The sequence below is a fragment of the Peromyscus maniculatus genome, chromosome 1 (assembly GCF_049852395.1).
Source record: "Peromyscus maniculatus bairdii isolate BWxNUB_F1_BW_parent chromosome 1, HU_Pman_BW_mat_3.1, whole genome shotgun sequence".
In the NCBI taxonomy this organism is placed as follows: Eukaryota; Metazoa; Chordata; class Mammalia; order Rodentia; family Cricetidae; genus Peromyscus; species Peromyscus maniculatus.
Window position 1 is genome coordinate 55,530,806 of NC_134852.1, and position 14,421 is coordinate 55,545,226.

At 48.0% G+C, this 14,421-nt stretch overlaps 1 protein-coding gene across 2 annotated transcripts; it reads left to right on the top strand.

The window, feature by feature from the left end:
- Positions 1-5,132: 5,132 nt before the first annotated feature.
- On the top strand, positions 5,133-7,971 carry LOC143266915 (serum amyloid A-5 protein-like). 2 transcript variants are annotated; one of them, XM_076542918.1, is made up of 4 exons: positions 5,133-5,159; positions 5,563-5,654; positions 7,087-7,225; positions 7,626-7,971. In XM_076542918.1, the coding sequence occupies exons 2-4, from the start codon at positions 5,564-5,566 to the stop codon at positions 7,762-7,764; spliced, it is 369 nt and encodes a 122-aa protein (XP_076399033.1). In that variant the 5' UTR covers positions 5,133-5,159; position 5,563; the 3' UTR covers positions 7,765-7,971. The 2 variants fall into 2 exon arrangements, with proteins under 2 accessions (XP_076399033.1, XP_076399031.1); XM_076542916.1 differs by having other exon boundaries at positions 5,134-5,159; positions 5,560-5,654.
- The last annotated feature ends 6,450 nt before the right edge of the window (positions 7,972-14,421 follow it).

The window sequence follows — 14,421 nt, forward strand, 5'->3', positions numbered from 1 at the left end:
ATGCCCCCACCTCACACCCATCAACACCTGAGGTTTGTGGAAGAGATCGCCCTGAGGTCATAATAGTGGGAGCGCTGTCCCTGCCCTTCATCAGCTGCAGCACTCAGGAGAGTGGCCCCTATACCTCACCTGGGCAGCACAGTAGAGCTGGGCCTGAAGATGTAGGTGTGGGAGAACTGACCCTGAGGACTTGAAAGCTGGAGAACTGGCCTTGGCCATTGTTCATTGTTGCAAGGGGTGAACTAGCCAGGACAGTGCTGAAGAGCTCCCCCTGGTGGGAAAGACAGGGGAGAGCTGGCAGGCTGACCAACCCTGGAACCACCCAGGCCCAGAACCAGGGTTGGCCAAGCCCAACATCAAGCCCAACAACCACCCCAACAGGGATGGGGGTGGACAATCTGGCAGATGCAGAGCTGCAGGATCTCCAGGAGACAGGGCAGAAACGGATATCCAGGGAGAATCCCAGTGATGGCCCAGTGTCAATGATGTAGCAGAGACCAGGGACCTTGAACCAGGCCAACAATTCTTTACGATGAACACCTGCATGTAAAAATGTATGGATAAAGGGTTTATCTTCATAACTCACTGTGTCACAATGCAGCTTCCATGACTAGATTTTCACTTTATTCCTTTTCCCCCTTTTTTCTCTAAAATTTTATTTTGTTTTGTTTTGGTGGGAGAGGGAGATAGGTGGGGTTTGGAGGCATGATGTGAAAGACATGAAGAATAAAGAAAGTTTTAAAAGATTCCATCATTCTGGGGAGACATAGTAGAAGGCATGGCAGTGGGAGGAGGCAGCTCAAACCCAAGCAGGAAACAGAGAGAACAAGAAGTGGAATGAGACCTTAAACACTCAACGCCCAGCCCCAGGGACATATTTCTCTGTCCTTCCTCTAGCCTTGCTCTATTGCTAATATGCAGAAAACATGAGAACCATTGATAGGATTCAGTGTTTTGTGTCCAGGGGTGCCCCAGTGTCTCTGCACCTTGTCACCCCTTGGGGAACGCTGCTGTTGCCACCTTTCTCACTGAGTTCTTTCCTGACAGAATCCTGACAGAGACAGAAGCCTCTGTGATGTGGATGTCTCCCCTACAAGTCCACATGTTAGAAATTTCATCCCCAGGTTCAGCCAGCAGTGGGTTTTGGAGGTTTAGAGGTAAGTAGGGATCAGAAAAGGTCATAAAGATGGAACCCCCATGATGATTTTAATGTCTTTGTGAGAAGAGAAAGGGACCTGAGCTACCAGACCTGATCTGTCTCTCAGTGTGGTGTTCTCAGAGGGGATGAGATACAAGACCCTCACCAGGGAATAGATTCCACCCTTGGAGAGAGAGAGAGAGAGAGAGAGAGAGAGAGAGAGAGAGAGAGAGAGAGAGAGAGAGAGAGAGAGAAGGGAGTGGAGGGCCAAGAGTGAAAAAAAAAACTAAAAAGTCTGACTAGTAGGGATAGATATGTCTATAATATATTTTTTAGATATTCTCATAAAAAGTGCTTATAAACAAGATTTTCTTTTTAGAGATAACATACAGCACACAAAAGTGAATGTGGGGCTAGGAATACGGCTCAGCGGTATAGTGCATGCTCGCATGTGTGAAGTCCTGAGTAGTTAGAAACAATGCAATATAAACAAAACGAAAGCACACACATTAGGAATTGCAGACTAATTCTGAACTTGGAAAACCTTAAATACAGGACAGAGGGTTCAAGTTTCACGCTAAGGAATGGGATCCATGTGTCAGAGAGTCACAGTCAACCCATTCCTTCCATCATGAGCAGGACCCCTCCTGGGAAGGATGCTGTTACACAGGAAGAAGAAACCATCTATGTCCAAATCCATTTCTCTGAAAGAACCTGTAGAGAGTCTACAGAGAGCCTAAGAGTCTGTAGGAGTCATTCAAGGACCAGCACCCAGAACATAGCAGCCCTCAGCCAGCATTCTGCCTACTCCTGCTCTACCTGAGAACTCCCTAAGAAGACTTTCTGGAAATTGGTCCATCCACTGAAAAATGAGTGGTGGCTTACAGGAATTCTAGGATGGGTAGCTTAGTTTGGAAAGGGCCATGGGTCACAGCAATCCAGCTTCAGGCAACAAAAACCTGGACATTGTCCCTTTGGTACCCTGCCATGCTTCTCCCTATGTGAAAGCCCTGTTACAAAACACCAGAGCATCTGTCCAGGAGAGGCCATGAACCTGAGTTCCCATCATAGATCTTAAAATCCAGCACCTTGGGCTTGGAAACAGCATGGTCCTGAGGGGAAGAGTCACCTTGGGTCCAGGACCTAGAGTGACTTCAGCTATGCCCCATAGTGAAACTGGGAGAACCTCAAAGTCCTGGGGTAGAGGGGACAGTGTCTAAGAAAAAGCATAGGATGGAGTGGCCCCAGTGATGTTTGGTGGCATTGCTGCTGTTTTCACAGAAAGTGAGCATCAAGGGGTCCATGTCCCTGCACTCCTGGCCCTTCTGAATTTGCACCAGTGGCGTGTTCGCCTGCATGCATGCACTGCTTAAAGACCCGGATGTGCTCTGAGAGATGCAGAATCTTAGTTACTCTTCTATTGCCAAGGCAAAAATACCATAACTTAGAAATTTATAAAAGAATGGTTTTGTACTTATGGTTTCAGAGGAATAAGAATCCATTATGGCGGGGAGACATGGCAGGAAGTTCAAAGGCAGGCAAGAAGCAGAGAGTAAACAGCAAATAAGATATAAAAACTCAAACCCACCCCCAGTGACATAGTTTCTCTAGTAAGGCTCCAACTCTCAAAGGACCCACAATTGTCCCAACAGCTCTACCATCTTGGTTACTTATGGAGGACATAGCTCCTCAATATCACAATATGGCAGAAGGCACCCAGGTCATTGTGTGAACATGCACCTGCACACAGCTAGACAATATAGGCTAATGCACCCATGTTGTCTCCAAGGACAACAAAGAAAGAGTATCAGGTGCATGAGGCTGTTGCTGCATAACAGGAAAGACTCTTGTACACTAGCGTGGTTAACCAAAAGAAGTGCGTTGGAGTAAGTACAAACCAGGAATGGAGAGATTCTTTACCACCATCAAAGCCTGTATAGAATTCTGTGGGCTGCGGTTTCATGTGAATTGCAGCACAGTAGTTTTCCATACAGCAGTGCCATCCACATGTGAGCAGTGCCCTGGTATATGGCGATCCCAAGGCTATGGTGTCAGCAACAGGAGTTCTTCTGTTCCATTACACTTTCATGGGTGTCAGTGACTAAAGTGTTGGGTTTTATCCCATGGCTGTTTAATCATAGGACAAGGGTTCACTGGTCTTTTATCTGACAGTCACTGAAGCAGATGGACAGACAGTGGAGGCCAAGTCCAGCCTATGACTTCATGAATGTGAGGCTTCTAATGAGGGGATGGTGATGCATGCTTAAGACAACTCTCCTAGGTATTTAATACCAAAATGGGTAATAATAGAAAAATTCATGAAGGAGGGTATATATAAAAGTTCAGTTAAGAAGCCATTAAAGCAGAGGATACATTCAGCGTAAGGTTGCTATCTCCCATGAAGAAATAAACAAGAAATAAAATAATTCAGAGCAGGGGCTTAGCAGTCAAGTCCACTGTCCATTTCCTCCCCCCTTCTTGGCAGCAGGCAGCCCATTACAGACGTGAGGGACGGAGGGAATGGTGTCCCTCTTGAGCCTCTTCTCACAAGCCAATCACCCGTGTGCTGTTCTAGAGGACGTGGTGAAGGGAATAGACTCCTAGCTCTGTTGAGATGTGTCCCTTCCAAAGCTGGCACCCACAGTGAAGGGTAAATCCTTTTGACCTGGTGAGTGAGAAGTACCCAGGAGCATCAGAAGGAACCAGCAGGCCCTGTGTGCACAACTCTGCACGTCTCTCTTCTCCACAGTCTTCCTGCCTTCTGCAGCCTGCTGGGCTTCACATGATGGAAAGAATCAGGGCAAAGGACACCAGAGAGAGAGGGAGGATTCGGTCTCCACCCTACTGTCTGCATCAGTGACCGAATCTGGAGTCTACCTGCAGTGTGGGCCAGCAGATAACTGCGTCCTATACACAAGTTGCTGGTGCTCTCCTCTGAGAACATTTGTGAAAGGGATAGTGTGTTACAGAGTGCTCAAACCAACTCTGAAAACATTTGTGAAAGGGATAGTGTGTTACAGAGTGCTCAAACCAAACTGTTCCATGAAACCATAAAAATTAGTTCAAATAAAAACTCATTTCTAGACATAATTTTTTGGGTTCTTTCAAGACAGGGTTTCTCTGTGTAGCCTTGGCTGTCCTGGAACTTGCACTGTAGAACACCACCAGTGCCAGGCTACAGAGATAATTTATCAAATCATTTTTGAAGCTTTGTTAAAATTCAAAGGATCAAGAATAACTCCATCCTATGCACCTGAACTAAACCTTCTGTACCTGGAGCCCGGCACCCACCCAGGCTGGAGAAATGGCTCGGCAGTTAAGAGCACTGGATGCTGTTCCAGAGGATTTTAGTTTAGACATGAAAAAGAGACTTATGGCCAGCTGGGCAGTGGTGGCACAGGCCTTTAATCCCAGCACTCGGGAGGCTGAGGCAGGTGAATCTGTGAGTTCTAGGCCAGCTTGGTTTACAGAGTAAGTTCCAAGACAGCCAGGGCTACACAGTGAACCCCTGTCTCAAAAACTTGAGAGGGGGAGAGAGAGACTGACTGACTGACTGACTGTGACTGACTGACTGACTGACTGACTAAATGACTGAAGGTAAAGTGTCAGTTCCAGGTTAAAAAAATAAAAACCAACCTGAGGCAATGCCTGGGAAAGCAAGTGTTGGCTACAGGAATTACTCTGACTCCTATCCTTAAGAGCCCTGATTCTCTACTGAGATGGCCACTCCTTGCCTCTCAACATCCTCAGTTTCATCAGTATTAAAAAGTATGTACTCTGACCCAGAAGACTGAAAAGACAAAGGTGTATAGTGTGTTTACATTACACAATTACAGGAAATGACCTGTGGATGGAGCAAGATTTCTGTTGCAGCCTTTTAGAAGAAATGGCCTGCTGGGGATTTCCCCAAGCACCATGCCAGTCTCTCTCTGCCCCTGACCCCAGCAGGGAGGCTCAGCATAAATATCAGCCTCCTCTCACTGACAGCCACAGCCACCCATCTCTGCCCACCAGACATCGGGTGAGGGACAAACCTATGCACAGATACTTAGTGTGTGCTGTGTTTCAGCAAGTGTGCTTTCCTCTCAAGGGAATTCCTCACTTCCGTTCCCCTGGTGTGGGATTTGTGCCGGGTGAGCGGGCATGTGGGCAATGCTTCCTGCTGAATCAGAGGCTCCTGACGGGAGTGGTGATCTAGTCTCTGCTCCTGCAGCTGCATCATAAACAGTTCAGCAGGCAGGATGGGGTCAGAACTGAGACCTTGTGGCTCTGAGCAGGGTCCTGCTGTGAGGTCTCCAGGGGCCACTGCTAGGACACTACTGAACATCAGTAAGACAGAACAACCAGGGCGTCTGTGGATGAGACACCCGAGGGGGGTGCCGGACTGTGGGCATCTCCTTCAGCCTGTCCTTTCATTTTAGCAGGATGAAGCTTCTCACTGGACTCATTTTCTGCTCCTTGGTCCTAGGAGTCAGCAGTGAAAGCTGGTTTACATTCCTTCGTCAGGCTTACCAGGGTAAGGCTTCATAGTACAGAGGCACAGCCTCTAGGGGTCTCCCAAGTGTTGGGAGAATTCCTGCAGATTCTGGAGTGTTAACACCTAGCTTTGATCTGCCTTTTGTGATTGCTAGCTCCTGTATCTGGTACCCTCTGTTTGAAGTCTTATCTGAGAGTTTCCTAGGGGAGTTAAAGCCTATGCAAACTTGGTTTAGGACCAATCCAGAACACTATGGTATTCCTTTACCGAGAATTTGCATTTGGCATTGTCCCTTTGGGGGGGCTTAGATAAGAGGTGTTGATATATGGAATTGACTTGCTGAAGGTGTAAATTGTATAACAACCAAAGGGCCCTTTGCTAAGCTACAGTAGTTCAGTCCAGAGAGATGAATCCACCTTGCAGCTGGAGAAGGCTAAGATGCATCCTTGAGGTGCCTCTGTGTCTTCATTCCATGGACCCTTGTGAACACCCACAGCATTCAGAAGAGCTGGACTCTGTCCTGCTTGTCAGGATGGACCAGGGACTCCGGCAAGACTTCCTGAAATGCACTGCCTACAGCAGGGGGCAGAGCAGAGATAACAATCCAGCTGTGCTTGAGGACAATCCTGTCTGTCAGTCTGCCGGACACTTTCTAAATTCATTTGTGAGTAATATAAGGTACCAACCTAGAGAGTTGTAATACCACCCAGATCTGGACCAGTCATCCCCCTGCACCTAGAGACTCAAGATTGGCCTTGGGTGTGGCCTGGCATGGTGACTCTCAGTGTCTCCACAGAGGATCAGAACCTGCAGCCACAGCTGAGACCCAAAGCTCCCTCAAGACAGCACAGCACCTGTGCAGTCTAGTCCAAGGGCAGAGATGACAGTGTCACTGTGGTGCACATGCTCTCTGTCAGGACAAAATTCTTAGGGATCAGAGTCCATGCTCCCTGTGTGCAGCCTCCCTCTGCCTTCTGTGTACTAACAGTCACATGGGACTTCCTAGCTGAGGGTAGCTGCCTCCAGAAACACTGGCCCTTGCTTGGAGGTGGTGTGTTCACAGGGCATTTTCAATGGCTGTAGATACACTAGGTTGCACTACTAAGGAAATGTGCTATGAGGTCCGGTAGCAGACGCTGACGACTCTGCAGCAAACACTTCCACGATGCTGAAGCTGACACACCCTGCTATGTAGTGACATTGTGCTGCCTCATTGGCTGCTTCCCACCCAGGTGAAGGAGGGGCAGCTCACAGCAGCACTGTGGAAGAAAGGCAAACACAGGGCAGCTGGGCCCCCGAATGGCCCTCCTGAGTTACTAGATGACAGTGAGGATCAGGAAATGATCTTCTATTCACGCTCTCAGCTGCTCTGACCACAGGCTCAAGCCATGAGTTCTTTTCATCCCTTTCATCCTCTCTAAGGCATGGGCAGAACTTTAAGGTTTATGTTCCTGCTGTCTTTCCCATCTAGGGGCTGGGGATATGTGGCGAGCCTACTCTGACATGAAGGAAGCCAACTGGAAAAACTCAGACAAATACTTCCATGCTAGAGGGAACTATGATGCAGCCCAAAGGGGTCCTGGAGGAGTCTGGGCTGCTGAAGTCATCAGGTAAACATAGATTGATGGAAGACTGGACCTGGGTAGCAGGGCTTGACATTTCTGGGGGAAGTAGTAGAAGATTAGCTCTGGAGAGGGTCATACTAATCTCAGATCCCTCCTCCTCTTGCTCATCAGATACTGGCTCCATCTATGCCCAGTGTAGACCCTGGGTTTGGGCAGTCAGCACACAGCCATGCTATGTGAGCCTGCTCCCGAATGTAGACAGGGAATGACTCTCGTCATCACCAGTGTTTCTGGTGATGCTCAGCTAGTGTGGGGTGACCAGTCTGGGCTGACCTGCCTGGCCCTTCCTGGTTTCCTCCTAAAGCCATTCCATGCAAAGGGGGAAAACAGTGGACTGTGGCCATGCATCTTGGTGATGTATTTCTTCCATCTCTGCTTCTCCTAGTGATGCAAGAGAGAGCATTCAGAGTCTCATAGGCCGTGGACACGAGGACTCCATGGCTGACCAGGAAGCGAACAGATGGGGCCGCAGTGGCAAGGACCCCAATCACTACAGACCTAAAGAACTGCCTGACAAATACTAAGCATCCTCCTTACTGCCCCAGGAGGCTGTGATGTGGGCCCTGAGGACAGGGCCTGGGGTTCTTCATTCCCATGAACACTGAAGTTGCTTGGAAACACGCAATAGTTATCTCACATGAATATGGACCAAGAGTTTCAAAACTGTGTTGTTCTTGGAGTAGTAACTACTTGCTTGAGAAGGGGGTAATAAACACTAACATGGAAGTGGAGCTGAGACTGAGTATCTGTCATTGAAGGACATTTTGGGGTTCACACAGGGCAGACTCCACTCTCACAGAATCTGGCATGACCCCCTCTCTGGGCTCCTGTGCTGTATGTTGTTATTTTTAGGCCTTTCCATGTCCAGTCCCTTCCTCCCTGTCAACCATGTCCAGTCACCTGTTCTCATAACACAGCCTCAGTTCTTAGTGCTCCCTGTCTCTGGGGACCAGGCACACAACCACAGGAGGACTTGCCCCGCAGCTATCACCTGATCATTCCTCAGCAGCACCGACAATCCAGTATTGCACAACTTCTCCATCCTAAGAAATATTCCCAAGTAGTTTCCTCTCGTCTTAGCTCACTATTTCTGTGAGAAAATACTATGGCCAAAGCAACTTAGAGAAGGAACGGTTCGTTTGGCTTACACTTCCACATCACTGAAGGAGGTCAGCACAGGAACTCAAACAGAGCAGGAACCCTGTGTCAGGAGCTGATGCAGAGGCCATGGAGAGGTGCTGCCTACTGGCTTGCACCTCATGGCTTGTTCAGCTGGCTTCCTCATAGAACTCGGGACCACCATCCCAGGGATGGCACCACCCACGATGGCTGGGCGCCCCCACCAATCACTAAGAAAATGCCTACAGCCATATTTTTTATTTATTTATTTTTATTTTATTTATTTATTTTGTTGTTGTTTTTTTGTTTTGTTTTGTTTTGTTTTGTTTTTCAAGACAGGGTTTCTCTGTGTAGCTTTGGTGCCTTTCCTGAATCTCACTCTGTAGACTAGGCTGGCCTTGAACTCACAGAGATACACCCAGCTCTGCCTCCCAGTGCTGTTATTAAAGGCGTGTGCCACCACCGGCTGGCTTTACAGCCAGATCTTATAGACACATTTTTTTAATTGAGGCTCCCTCTTCTCCAATGACCCTCTTGTGTCCAGTTGACACAAAACCAGCCAGCACACCTCTGCTTGACTTACATTGAGTCCAGAGAAATATCACAGGGAAAACTGTGTCTGGGGATACAGACACAGCATCAACACTAAGATGCAACCTATTTGTGTGGCCTTTGACATCCCTGTTCTGGGGGAAAAGCCACTGTCCTTCAAAGCCTATTCTGGCTGTACAACCTACACACTCCTCAGGAGTCTGAGCACTTTCCTCCTTAGATAGGAACTCTGAATGCTTTTCTCATACTGCACAGCTAAGAAATAGATGACCTGGCCTTTCCAAACTAGTGAACAGACTTCTCTGTCCACATGTTCTACTTGTCACATCCTGAGAAGTGGTGGTTGTTGAGACAGGGTCTCACACTGTTACTCAAGATAGTCTTGAACTCATGGGATCCTCCTGCCTCAGGCTCCCAAGTTCTGGGATTACAAGCATGTGCCACCACACCAGACTGTTTAAAAATGTTTTATATGAGTATGGTGTGTGGGAGTGTACTGTGCTGGCTGGTTTGATGTCAATTTGACCCAAGCTAGAGTCATCAGAGAGGAGGAAATCTCAATTGAGAAAATGTCTCCAAAAGATCCTGCTGGAGGTTGTGTAACTTGGTATTCATGTGAGACTCCTAACAGTGAGAGCAGGGGCTGTCTCTGACTCTGTTGCCTGCTTTGGAATCCAGTCCTCCTACTGGATTGCCTCATCCAGCCATAATAGAAGAGGAGGTGCCTAATCTTGCTGCAATTTGATACATCATGGCTTGCTGATACCTAGGGATGGCTGCCTGTATCTGATGAGAAACAGGGGGAGTAGATGTGGGGGAAAGGGAGGGTGTAGGAACTGGGAAGAGGGGAGAGAGGGGAAACTTTGATTTGATTGTAAAAAACAAATTTATATATACACAGACCAAAAAAAAAAAAAACCCACACACAAATTAAAAATATCTGGCTGTAGGGCATTTTCTTAATTAGTGGTTGATGGGGGAGGGCTCAGCCCATTGTGGATGATGCCATCCCTTAGCTGGTGGTGCTGGGTTCTATAAGGAATCAGGCTGAGCAAGCCATGATGAGCAAGCCGGTAAGCAGCACCCCTCCATGGCCTCTGCATCAGCTCCTGCCTCCAGGTCCCCGTCTTGTTTGAGTTCCTGTCGTGACTTCCTTCAATGATGGACTGTGATTATAAGTGTAAGTCAAATAAACCCTTTCCTCCCCAACTTGCTTTTGGTCATGATGTTTCATCACAGCAATGGTAACCCTAAGCCACGTGTCTGTTCATGCTTGCAAGTGTGTGGAGGCACAGAAGACTCTCGGTTGATGCTGGCTGTTGTCCTACTTTGTCTCTCTGTTGCTGTGGTAAATACTTTAACCAGTCATGGAGGAAAGGGTTTACTAGGCTTATGGGTTACAGTCTGTCACCAAAGGAAACCAAGGCAAGAACCTACAGGCCGTCACTGGAACAGAGACCACAGTGGAACACTGTTTCCTGGCTCTACTTTGTGCACAGTTGACAACTGACGGGCATGGGTATCTGCCTTGGTCGCTCGCTCGTGCTTCTGTTTACTGAGGCAGTTCTCGCTGAAGCTGCAAGCTTGCCTGCTCCTGCTGGCTCTCTGTCCTTGCTCCCTGGGCACTGGGGTTAGAGGCAGCTACCACACCTGCCCAGCTTTTATGTGGGCCCTGGGAATGCAAACTCTAGTCCTCATGCTTCTCAGACAAGTGCTACCCACTGAACCACCTTCTCCCACATGGTGCAGACTTTAATGTCTCTCATATTCATAAAGCCTTGGAAGGCTTGCTTTATTCAGTCTCACAGCTCATCCTTTCTCTGATCTTTTGTTCTCTTTTCCTGCATTTCATGAAAATCTAGAACCTGACTTGGGCCCTCACTTTGCTGTAGGAATCTGACCACACACCTGCCCCCTCAGCACTACACTCTCCTGGAGTCAAGTCCATGACCACACTACCCTCAAGGCCAGTGCTTTGAGTTTGCTCTCAGAGCCACCCTGCCACCACTGTCTCGCCAATCTCATTTATTGTGCCCCCAATTCCTTTTGTCCTAACTCCAAGACAAAGCTTATCCCCTCTTCCTCTCCCTCACCTCTGTTTGAACCTTCTCACAGGAACTGGAGATGTTCTGTTGGGAACTACTCTGCTCTATGTTCACATTTCCTTTATTCTTTCAGTGTTTGGTTTTTCTCTAACAGGGTCTCACTATGTAGTCCTGGCTGTCCTGGAACTCACTATGTAAACCAGGCTGTCCTCAAATTTAGAGATCTGCCGCCTCTGCCTCTCAAGTGCTGAGACTAAAGGCATGTGCCACTATGCCCAGCTCTTTTATTCTTTTCAGTTGTCTTTCCTCTGTAAATATAACTTTATCGATCTCCTCCCTTAAGAGTACTCAATTCCACTTCGAGCCCCTGTGCCCTCCTGTGATTTGTCTTCTCTGCCAGAAGAGGGCGCTGCCAAGGCAAGCGTGAAATAAGACCCATTCTTCTGTACACTTGCTTTATTTCCAGTTGGTGTTTCTGGGACCCTGGGCACCCCCCATCCCAGAGAGTTTTAGGACTAAGAAAATCCAAGTCTGCTTCCCACAGATTCAGTGACAGCCCAGCTATATTCCCAAGGGATTCAGAAGTATGTATCTTACCTTTCTTTCCATGGCTGGCTCTCCGTGCCCCTCCCTGGCAGTGCCCTGTTGGTGGCAACTTCCCAGGAAGGCTGCTAGAACCCCAGCTGACTGCCTGGCCAGTTAGAAAAAAAGCAGCTACTCTCCTGGACTCCTCCTTTCCAAGTAAATCTCTTTCCCAAAATCTTCATTCACTGATACACAGAAGAACCTTGCTGAGACATCCCATAGTGGATTGAGCAAGAAGCTGAACAGAAGATCTTTGCTCAGACGTCCCTCAGTGGACAAGAGAGAACTGAAAAGTAACACTTTTCTCCTGAGGCAGAGGAGATTGCTACATTTCTGCAATTTCTTAGGCCAGAGAAGCAGACCTCTGCTAGGAAGGCGCCTTAAGTGGGGGCTGAGCAAACTCAGCTGTAGCAGCTCTCCAGGAGAGCAGGATTGCTATATCCTGCTGGGAGACCATCCCCATCACACCAGGTATAGTCTGACTTTCCCAAACAGTCAGGATACCCTTCTCTGCTGAAGCAGTTCCAGGCCTGACTTTCCCAAGAAGTCAGAAAAACTTCCGTCCAGGACTGAACTGTGTCTTAGCAGTTCCAGCTGTCACAGCTGTGCTAAACAGCTCCAGGCGTCTGGGACACCTTCAGGACAGAGCTGTTGTTCTGAGCAGCTTGAGGTGTCCGGGATAGCTCGCCCTCCAGGGCTGAACTGTCTCCTTGCAGTTCAGCCATCAGAGCTATCCTAAGCAGCTCAAGGTGTTGCCTGACTCCCAGGTAGTCAGGACACCTTTCCCAGAGTTGCAAAACTCACGTTTTGGTGCCAAAATCCGGGACCAAACCCACAGAGTTGCAAACAATTTACTTACACACAGTGCTTTTCCTGCTACCTGCAGACTGAGATGTAGAACTCTCAGCTCCTTCTCCAGCATTTTGTCCGCCTGTGCACTGCCATGCTCTCCACTATGACGGTAATGGACTGAACCTCTGAAACTGTAAGTTAGCCCCAATTAAATGTTTTCCTTTATAATAGTTGTCATGTTACTGGTGTCTGTTCACAGCAGCAGAAACTCTAATTAAGACAGTGCTGTCATCCCTCTTCTCGGCTCCCAGGCCTTATACCCTTTAGCTACCACCTCATTTCGTCTTTGGGAAGAGGAACCCCTGGAGTCCTGGCAATTGATATACTGGTCTCTCCACCCTTTATTCTTGACTCAAAGTATAACCCTTGCACTGTGAGGTCTAAGAGACCTTTCCCCTATGGTTCAAACTCAGTCTCTCAAACCATAGAACTGAAACACTATTCCATGAGTCCCCTCTAGCCTTGCAGGAGAAAGGAGGCTGACTCTGTCTGCCGGGAGCTGTTTCCATTGCACACCTCAGAGGTGGCTTCCTCTAGCTCACGTCTTTCACTAAGATAAGGCTAAACTGCTGTGACAAAAATAACTCCAAATACTGACGCTTATGAAACCTACAAATGCACCTCACACTTAGCAATTCAGGGCCCATATCTCGGCTACCATGGGCTTCAGCTCTGCATTTCACATTCCTTCCAAGCTGTTTTACCACACTGCAGTCTTGCACCTCAAATTATGATCTGAAGGTCAGAAGCATCAGGGTCACCCTGAATCTTGTCAGAAGTACAAATCCTCAGGATCCCCACCAGTTCTGTTGTGACATTTAGGATCACCTAATTTGTGAGTACCATAAAAACCAGAAATGTGGGTGTCCTACTACAGAAACCATTTAGAATTTCAAGATTGAAGAAACAGAGCACTAAGTCAAGAGCAGGAGCTCTTCCAAGCAGCAGATTCTGTTACTGTGAGTGCACATGGGACTTCCTGGGGGCATAAAGGCCGATTGAGTCCTAAGGCATTCCCAAAGCATATCCACAAGGTCACACATACCCATGAAATAGGACAGTTTACTATGAAATGTTACTCCATGGGAGGGTTGAAAATACTATGACACAGCTGGGCAGTGGTAGCATATACCTTTAATCCCAGCACTTGGGAGGCAGAGACAGGCGGATCTCAATGACCCATTTATCTGTTCTATATGGAGTGTCAGTTCTTACTCCTGGGCAGGTGGCTCTACACTCAGTTCCTAGGTGCCAGAGCCTATGGTAAAGCTCTCTATCATTTAATCCACACAATCAAAACTTAAGAGACAAAGTACCTCACCAAGATCATTAGTGGGGAGATACACCCAGGCTGAGCAGCCACCCACACAGGACAAGCTCTTGTGTGCTCTGTTACTCTGTAGTGGGCAGTAGTCAGATCCAGACACAAAAATGAAAGTGAGACAACCACAAATCAAGTGTGTCCCCAACTTTTCAGCAAACAACAGTTGTGAAAACACTGCCTCATGCTCAGACTGTTCTAATGTCGATGTTTGGCTGAAGAGGATTTTATTCCCTTTGCCTTGGAAGATAAAGTCACGTGACGTGGGCCAGGAATACTTGTTGGGAAATAACGACTGTGGTAACTTGCCTTAGACAGGGAGATGAGGACATGATGGCAGCCATGCCAGTTCTTGGCGTCTGCTTGCCTTGAGACATGCTCTGGGCTATATTTCAGCCACTATGTAGTGACCAAGGCAGAAAGTGAAGGGAGGGCTCTCTCCCATTACCTCAATACAGTCTCACACTCAGCATCAGCCAACACACCCCAAACCCAGGTGCTGCCTTGTTTCCCTGACAACCACTTCAGTCTACCAGGGAGGTCATATCCACGTCATGGGTAGGTACGACAGAATATGTGCTTCTCTGGCTTGGTGAAAATGGGGGGAAAAGAAAGAGGTCACTTATTCAGTATGTCTAACACCATTCCACACTGGATTTACCCAAGATGTTTCTGCAAACTGCTCAGAAATCAATCTCATGTCCACG

Coding starts and splice junctions, on each gene's coding strand:
- LOC143266915 (XM_076542918.1), top strand. CDS start 5,564: ATGAAGCTTCTCACTGGACTCATTTTCTGCTCCTTGGTCCTAGGAGTC. Junction 5,655..7,086: donor CCTTCGTCAGGCTTACCAGG/GTAAGGCTTCAT, acceptor TTTCCCATCTAG/GGGCTGGGGATATGTGGCGA. Junction 7,226..7,625: donor TGGGCTGCTGAAGTCATCAG/GTAAACATAGAT, acceptor TGCTTCTCCTAG/TGATGCAAGAGAGAGCATTC.